The following is a 7,790-nucleotide window of genomic DNA, read 5'->3' as shown; positions in this document are numbered from 1 at the left end:
ATGTTCGCCGCGGATACTTTCAGGTTGAAATGAATGCACGGGACAAGGAGAAAACTGCTTTCACTTGTCACAGAGGTCTTTTTCAGTTCAAGAGAATGTCCTTTGGCTTTGTAGGAGCACCCGCTACTTATCAGCGCCTAATGGACCGTGTTCTGGGAGATGCGAAGCGGCAACATGCGCTCACGTACCTAGACGACATCGTGGTGTACTCGAAAACGTTCGAGGAACACCTGCGCCACTTGAGGGACGTCCTAGAGAGGCTGAGGTCCGTGGGAATCACTTTGAACCCGAAGGAGGCACAGATCGCCACGACCCGAATAACCCTGTTGGGGTTCACGATCGACAGAGGCCGCATTCTGCCGTGCGATGATAAGCTTGAGGCTTTGCTTAAGTTTCTGTCGCCCACAGATATAGCCGGTCTCAGGCGCTTCCTGGGAATGGCGAACTTTTATCGCCAGTTCATCCCAGATTGCGCAGTGCAGCAGGCGCCTTTGACAAAGCTTTTGAAGAAAGGTGAGCGCTGGAGTTGGGATGACGAGTAAGAGGATGCACTGCGCAACCTCACCAAATTGCTCGCTGACACGGCTGAGTTGCAGCTACCCGACCTGAACAGGGAGTTTGTGATTCAAACCGACGCAAGCGACCTGGGCTTAGGAGCAGTGTTGCTTCAGGAGTATGAAGGCGTTCTCCGTCCGGTAGCTTTCGCGAGCCGTTCGTTGACGCCGGCAGAGAGAAACTACTCGGTGACAGAGAAGGAAAGCCTCGCGATAGTTTTTGCTCTGCATAAGTTCGATTACTACGTCGATGGGTGGCATTTGTGATCGAGACGGATCACATGGCGCTCACCTGGCTGAGACGACTCAGCGAGCCGAGCGGCAGCCTAGCGCGTTGGTCTCTGTTGCTGCAGCGTTAAGCCCCAACTCGATGGACAATTCCGAGGCGTACACGCGAAGCGCCTACGCGCACGAGCGTCTGGAAAACCGGTCTGCGCATGCGCGAAGCTCGAGTTGGGCGCGAGGAGGGCGCAGATATCTGGCAATGTCAGATATTTGCGCCTCGGCGCGCGCCCGCTCGCGCGCGCGCCGGAAGGGGTTCGCTGGTTTCTGACCGACGTGAGCGCAGCTCTCCCAACATCCGGTACGGACTTTTTCGTGCGTTTCCTCGGTTTCGCTTGGTTCACGTATGGCTGCGGCGATGTCTGAGGTTATAAATAACGAACTACTCATTGCTGCTGTAGAGAGGCGGCGCTCACTTTGGCTGGCAAGCGACAGGCTGCATAAAAATAAGAACGTGAAAGCAGCACTTTGGAGAGAAGTGGCGGAGGATGTACTACCGGGAGCACCAGGTAGGCATACACTTCGCTCATGATGAGCACTTCATGGTTGAAATGTGCTTGAAACTTTTCGCGCTACAATTGTGCAGAAAGCGTGGACCTTGTACAAAAGCGCTGGAAATCGCTGCGCGACAAATTCCGCCGCCTGTACACGGCACGTCAGTTGGGGCGGAAGAGCGGCGCTGGCGCGGACGACATCGAGCCCACGGACTTCGTGTGGGCACGTTACGAGCAGCTGTTGTTCCTCAGGGACACGATGGTCACCAGGCCGTAAGTTCATCAATATTTTTATTTCCATAACGAGCTGTTCGCTTTAAGGAACACAAGCAGTGCCGTCGTTTGCCGTGGTGGGAACGCTGCATGCGTGAAGCAAGCGCTATTTGACGTGATGCGATTACATCCGAAGCAAACGTGTTTTTTGATGCAGGACTTGTTGCAAAATGCGGCATATTCTGTGGCAAAGCTGCAGCTGCGCGTGGTGTTGGCAGTTGCTCCAGGTCATAAATCCAACGCAAAGTCTGCAAATGCTCCCGACACAACCACCCTGTTGCTGCTCGCGCCGCTGAGCAAGCAGAACGCTGAGCCGCCGTCACACTGGCGGGAGCTAACGATAGGTGTATGAAAATCAGGCACTTTAAAAGTACGCAGACTTCATATGCTGTCTTAATTGCTCAGTATTGTGTATTCTTAAACAGGCATTTTAAACAAGCACCTTGTGTTGCTTACTGGGCTTTTCATGCAACTTGAATGCCACTGACGTCCACACATTAAAAATGAAATCACGGCATTTTTATTTTATTCAGCCACGAGAGTGTTGTAAGTTTACAACATAACAGGTGGAATTTTTGCTACTGTATTGAATTCTTCCTTTCCGTGTTTTTTTTAACTTATATATGAGGTATTTTTTTCATCCCAGGTTGAAAATCTGTTAATTTGATCGTTTTCTAATGATTTCATCTGGTCTCAGAAGGAAGCCTTCTGGTTTGCGGCTGGTTGAAATAGCCCCTGTAGGGCACAAACTATTTTTTGGCTTTAATCTACTGGTCCCAAAAGGAAGCCTCTGGTTTGCTGCTGGTTGAAATGGTCCCTGCTGGGAGCTTCTGGTTCTGAAGTGAGATCTACTGGCTACTACTGAACTTTTTGTTGTCGGATTTGCAGCATTTTACTGTTGTATATGTTGCAATGGTGTTCCTCAACGCACAATTTTTCATCAAAATCTCTTCGAGGTTTTCTGCTATACATTGCATAAATAGTGCTGAAGTTTAATGAGAAAACTATGTTTATTAACTAGCTGTTCCCCGCTAACACCTGTGGGATGCCCTTAATGAGGGTGTATATAAGCATGAGGACATTAAGTTTCAACCAATGTGACTGTAAGTTATGTGTATTGCCGCGCTTTGTTGTTGGCCTTGTTGCCACTCAATTGTTATGATTAAGGCTGCGTGTTCTCACTATAGGCAGATCTGCGTGGTCCTGAAGGGCAACACATTTTAGTTTAGGTTGCTTCTGTTGTCTTGAATTTTTGGTGTGTGTTTATTGTCATTGAGCAACTCTTTAAAAAAACATTTTGTAACTTGTCAGAAAGGGATGAAATCTAAGGACATAATACACGGATGGTTTATCCAAGTAAATGTTCGCGCTATCAGTAGTTACTGGTTCCAGCAGCTACAGGGAATGGACTAATAAACCATTTGAACTGGGACAATAAAGAATCCCATTTGGACATTTTCACTGCAGTCCTATCTCACACTTGTAGACGCTTGTAAAGACATACCTGCAGCTCATGCTATTCTATTTGAAAGGATACCCTGTTGCTCAGATTCCAGTTCATGATCAGGAATGCCAGGTGGCGGAAATAAATGCACAGATTTCATTTTTTATTTGTAGCTATTATGTGGTTGTGCGAATTAACATGCCAACCGATTATATTGAAACTGTTCCCTCGCCATGAAATGCATGTGGCAGGCCGTGTAGATACGTTCAGCCAAACAGAAGTGCTGAAAATATATTTGAGAGCATATCAGCTCCATTATTAATGAAGAAAATGTGATAATTGGGAATCCACAACAGCACTTTTATGATGCAATGATCATAGCTTGACTCTTGGCTGCTTAAGCAGTAAGTGTAGATCATGTTCAAAATATCGCAAACCAGCATGACCAGAAATAAGATCAACACCTTCAGCCTTACTTGCCTGTACACTTCAAATACAAAGCCCTCACAGTGAAATACTGTTAAAATGAAGAACTAGCATATGAGTTAAGACCAAGAAACACAGCAAATGGCACTGTAACATACAAAATATATTGCACATTGAAAGAAAATAACACCGCTTTGCACTGACTGGAAGCATTTAACACATCTAATATGCGACTCCAACACAAATGCTCAACATACCGTGTGCACCCAAAAGGCCTCATGAAGGTTCATGTTTATGCATATTCATGTGGGAAAATTGGACACTTTATGTGTACAAAAGGAACACCACTGTTTGCAATGTGCTTTGTGCATTGCAGATAAAATGTTTTTTTTTATCATGTGCACTGTCACAGCTAAGATCTACGCGAGATTCCGTGACACCAAACAAGAGACCAAGGCACAAGTGCTCTTTACTTCTTTGTTTCGCGCTATGGAACGGCACGTGAATTACCCACTAGCCTGAACCCTCACACTTCTAAGCTAAGGATCATAGGCAATGTTACCAGTGGTTCATCATTATTCACTCAAACACTCACTGCTTAATCATTCAGACAGGAGTGCCACGTTAAAGTGCAGATTTCCTGCAGCTATACAGATACTGTATAGACAAGCCAAGGAGCTGCATAATATGCTTAATGTGTAAGACAACTACTAAGTGCAATCAATGAACCTGCATATTTTATTTTCCATACAATGTGCACCAACTCCACACATATAGTTCTTTGGGTCACCACTATGCATATGTAACTCACATGTATCAGATTTTGTTTCATATAACTTCCAGTTGACAGGAACGTCTTCCTGCAACCAAGCACTTGAAAAATGGCAGCACTTTTGTTGCATTAACTGCTCACCAAAACCTCAGAGGGTAGCACAAACACTGTGTCACCTTTATATACTATTATGGTAGTCTTCATGAAGAGGTCAGTAGTAGTAATGCATAGCAAAAGCAGCCAAAAGATGAAGCAGTGCAGTGCACGAAACAAAAAATTTGGGCACATAAGTAGGCAAATGGCTTAGAGCAGTTTAAAAATTTTACAATAATATATACAGGACTTTACAAGATAAAAATGCAAAAAAGCTAGGATATACAAGACAGTATGTTCAAAAAATGGTATGCAAGACACACGAGGGAACAGCATATGAGGTTGCCACAGTATGTGCAGCTATCATGAGCCAGAATAGGGTCAGTCTGTTCTGCAAATATCATTGCATGACTTCAAAATGATGAATGAATGTAAAAACACTCGTTAAACGTATATCGAAACATTCTTGCAAAAAGTGACTTGAAACACGCAACTTCATGGTGCATATACATGTACACTCTCATATACAGGACGTCAGGAAACTACAGGCAGCAATTAAGGAAGCCAGGTCCAAATGTCGTGCCAGGAGCAAGCAGTACGCCGGCGTACCAGCACAACAGTGCCCCAGAGCCATCAGAGACCATCATTAAGTTGGAGGAGTGGCGCCTGGACTGCGCAACGCAGGCGTCACTCGTGCACGAGGTGGTGACTGACGAGCCACTGCCATCACGCCACGAGTCGCTGCCGTCACGCCACGAGTAACCTGCGTCGAGCCAGTCGGTGCCATCCCTCCAGGCACCTGTTGGCTTGCTGGAACAAGAGGCATCAGTGCTGCAGTCATCAGCGCCTAGACAGAACAAGCGAAAGAGGGGAAGAGAATGTGCTGATGATGCTCTGGCTGAACACGTCGGAAAACTCGCAGATGCACTGCAGACCTGTGACGGACATTACGAGTACGACCAATTTTGTCTTTCAATGGCCAAAATGATGAAGCGCGTGAACAAGAATCAGCAGATTGACCTGCACGTCAAGCTGCTACAAGTTTTTAATGAATTTACTTTTGAATGAAGTTGCACTGTTTGGCATCTTTCTTTTGGCTCTAGAATATGCTTAAAATGTGACACCAAAATAGTAACATTTATGCCACAGTGTGAAATTACGATGCGCGAGAGATTTTGGTCAGGAACATATGCTTGGTTAGTGCCTGACACAGGCTATGGGATTCACGAGTATAGACAATTCCTTTACCCCAAAGAAAGAACAGAGGCCGTGCGTTTGATTGCCTAAGCACATTATGCGTAAAGAGGCGTCAATCTGTTGCGCAAGCCTCACAAAATCGCTTTCACTAGCTTTATTTTGTTCCTTTTCAGTTCACTTTCGTCAAATTCGGACTGTCCTTGGCTGCATTTGCTTGCTTTTTTTCTTTTTAAGTCCTCGGGTGCTACAACCCGGCCTTCCTGTGCCGGGCATCTGCATTGCTAGGGGTTCCCTACTCTTTTGGCCACGTCTTAACCATTTTGTTTTTGTTCTGGTTTCTCCAGTTGTGACTTATTGCTTTTTTCTGACTTCTTTTTTTTCTTCGCATTTTTCAGGATATGTTTTTGAGCATTTAGCACTGTTTCGTTTGCCTTAATTGGTTTCAGCTCTGTAAGCAAGAGCTGCTCCGGTCTCTCTCGCCCTTTCATTTTTATTTTTTGAGAGGACCATTACAAGGCTTAAAGGGTAGCATGTGCATTTCGCCAAACTATAGCACAAATATGTGTCGAAATGCGTCTTCTCAGAATGTAGAACGCAAGCTTTACAAACCTCAATGCTATTTCCAGTCGCTCGTTTGGCTCCAGGGGCTCTCTCACAACATGCTGCCGTGTGATGTCTGGCAAAAGAAATCCCAGCACTTCGTCAAACAGCACTGGAGTCATCCGGAAAAACTTTCGGAAAAATTCATGGTCACCTTCACGCATGCGACACATCTGTAGAGGGAAAATATGTGGTTTGTTATGCCAACAAGTAGAAACCAGACAGCATGGCTGCAATACACTGTGATGCGCTATTACAGCACAACTATTGTGGGTGGTTTCTGTGACTGAATGAAAAAGCCTTGTTGTTTACAGTGTCTGTGAAAAGTCTTCAGGGTCAAAGATTTTCAGTTCAGCCGCACAGTGGAGATATCACGATGCTATTAAAGTCAAAAGGGCCTTGAAATGCTAGGTTTCTTCTGATTCGAGAGAAGCTTACTTGTTGAATTTTTCCCTACAAGAAGCATTCAAGGGACATTGATTGCACAAGTGAAAGTTGTGGCCTGACGACCTGAGAGCGTGTGCATACTAGTTATGCCAGCTGAGTTATTGAAGTTTTTTCAAAGCTGCATCTTGTCAATGTCAGTGCTGCCCTTGTGCCTCACTAGCTTTATTATTTCAAAGTTGCATCTCTGCGATGCAGGCACTACATTTCTGCACGAGCAGTGCAGAAGCAGCCAATTTTTTATGCCCCTTGGTTCTCCTGACACTGTTTTGCAATAGCGATGTGCCCACCGAGAGGAGCCCCAACTTTCGAAGACCGCGCTTATTCATCAGTTGCCAATGTTCGAATACACTGACGTGAAACTGCTTTGCCTTTTTTATGTATCTCTGTTGGCAACGAAGAACTTTGGAGCGTACTTCATCCGAGTTGCTTCACATCTCCAACGGTGGATGATAGTTTGCCTCCAAGTGGAACTCAATGCTTTTAGATAGATAGATAAAGAGGAGGAGGAAAAGACAGGGAGTATATATATATATATATATATATATATATATATATATATATATATATATATATATATACTCTTGAAAGCGTTGAGTTCCACTTGGAGGCCAATATCATATATATATATATATATATATATATATATATATATATATATATATATGCACTTAGTGCCTAGCATTCAGTTCAGATGGAACATGACTGCTATTTTAGTCCCATGAAACAGCAACTACCGGCACTGCAGTTCCGCCTGTACCAAAGCCTCCATTCCTTTTTGGCACTAACCCTTCCCACCCACTCCCGCTGTTGAATGTCACTTCTTATGTTAACGGTATGTGTGGACACCACTACAGAACATTAAAACATGTATGATGGCGTATTGGTAGCTGGCTTTTTTTCTTAACCATTACACCTCAAATCCAAGCAGTTATGTTTGTTTCAGATTGGGTTCGTTGTCACAGAGTGGCAGTTGCTGTTCATTTTGGACACAGCTACAACAGCGGCGAACTTTTCTTTCTCACAGTGCACAGCCGACAATGTACCTGCTGCTGGAATTCTGTCCGCACGTACCACTGCACAGTACCACAAAATGTAGCAATATTTGCTGTTGCGTGGCTTTAACCTGTTAGCTAGATCACGTCCGCTGTCGTTACGGGATCTATAGGTGATTGCACAGTGTAGACGCAATCAAACCATTGATGATATAG

At 44.8% G+C, this 7,790-nt stretch overlaps 1 protein-coding gene across 1 annotated transcript; it reads left to right on the top strand.

The window, feature by feature from the left end:
• Positions 1 to 1,194: 1,194 nt before the first annotated feature.
• On the top strand, positions 1,195 to 5,100 carry LOC144116456 (uncharacterized). Its single transcript, XM_077651187.1, has 3 exons — positions 1,195 to 1,367; positions 1,400 to 1,603; positions 4,869 to 5,100. The coding sequence occupies exons 1-3, from the start codon at positions 1,195 to 1,197 to the stop codon at positions 5,098 to 5,100; spliced, it is 609 nt and encodes a 202-aa protein (XP_077507313.1).
• Positions 5,101 to 7,790: the final 2,690 nt, after the last annotated feature.

Source organism: Amblyomma americanum, chromosome 1, assembly GCF_052857255.1.
Source record: "Amblyomma americanum isolate KBUSLIRL-KWMA chromosome 1, ASM5285725v1, whole genome shotgun sequence".
Classification (NCBI taxonomy): domain Eukaryota; kingdom Metazoa; phylum Arthropoda; class Arachnida; order Ixodida; family Ixodidae; genus Amblyomma; species Amblyomma americanum.
Note: the sequence above shows the minus strand (reverse complement) of the source record. Positions and strands in the feature narration are given on the sequence as shown.

Bases quoted from the DNA above. Each gene is read 5' to 3' on its own strand.
- LOC144116456 (XM_077651187.1), top strand. From the start codon at position 1,195: ATGTCTGAGGTTATAAATAACGAACTACTCATTGCTGCTGTAGAGAGG. The intron at 1,368-1,399 runs ATGAGCACTTCA...ATGTGCTTGAAA, and splicing joins AGGCATACACTTCGCTCATG to CTTTTCGCGCTACAATTGTG. The intron at 1,604-4,868 runs GTAAGTTCATCA...TCTCATATACAG, and splicing joins GACACGATGGTCACCAGGCC to GACGTCAGGAAACTACAGGC.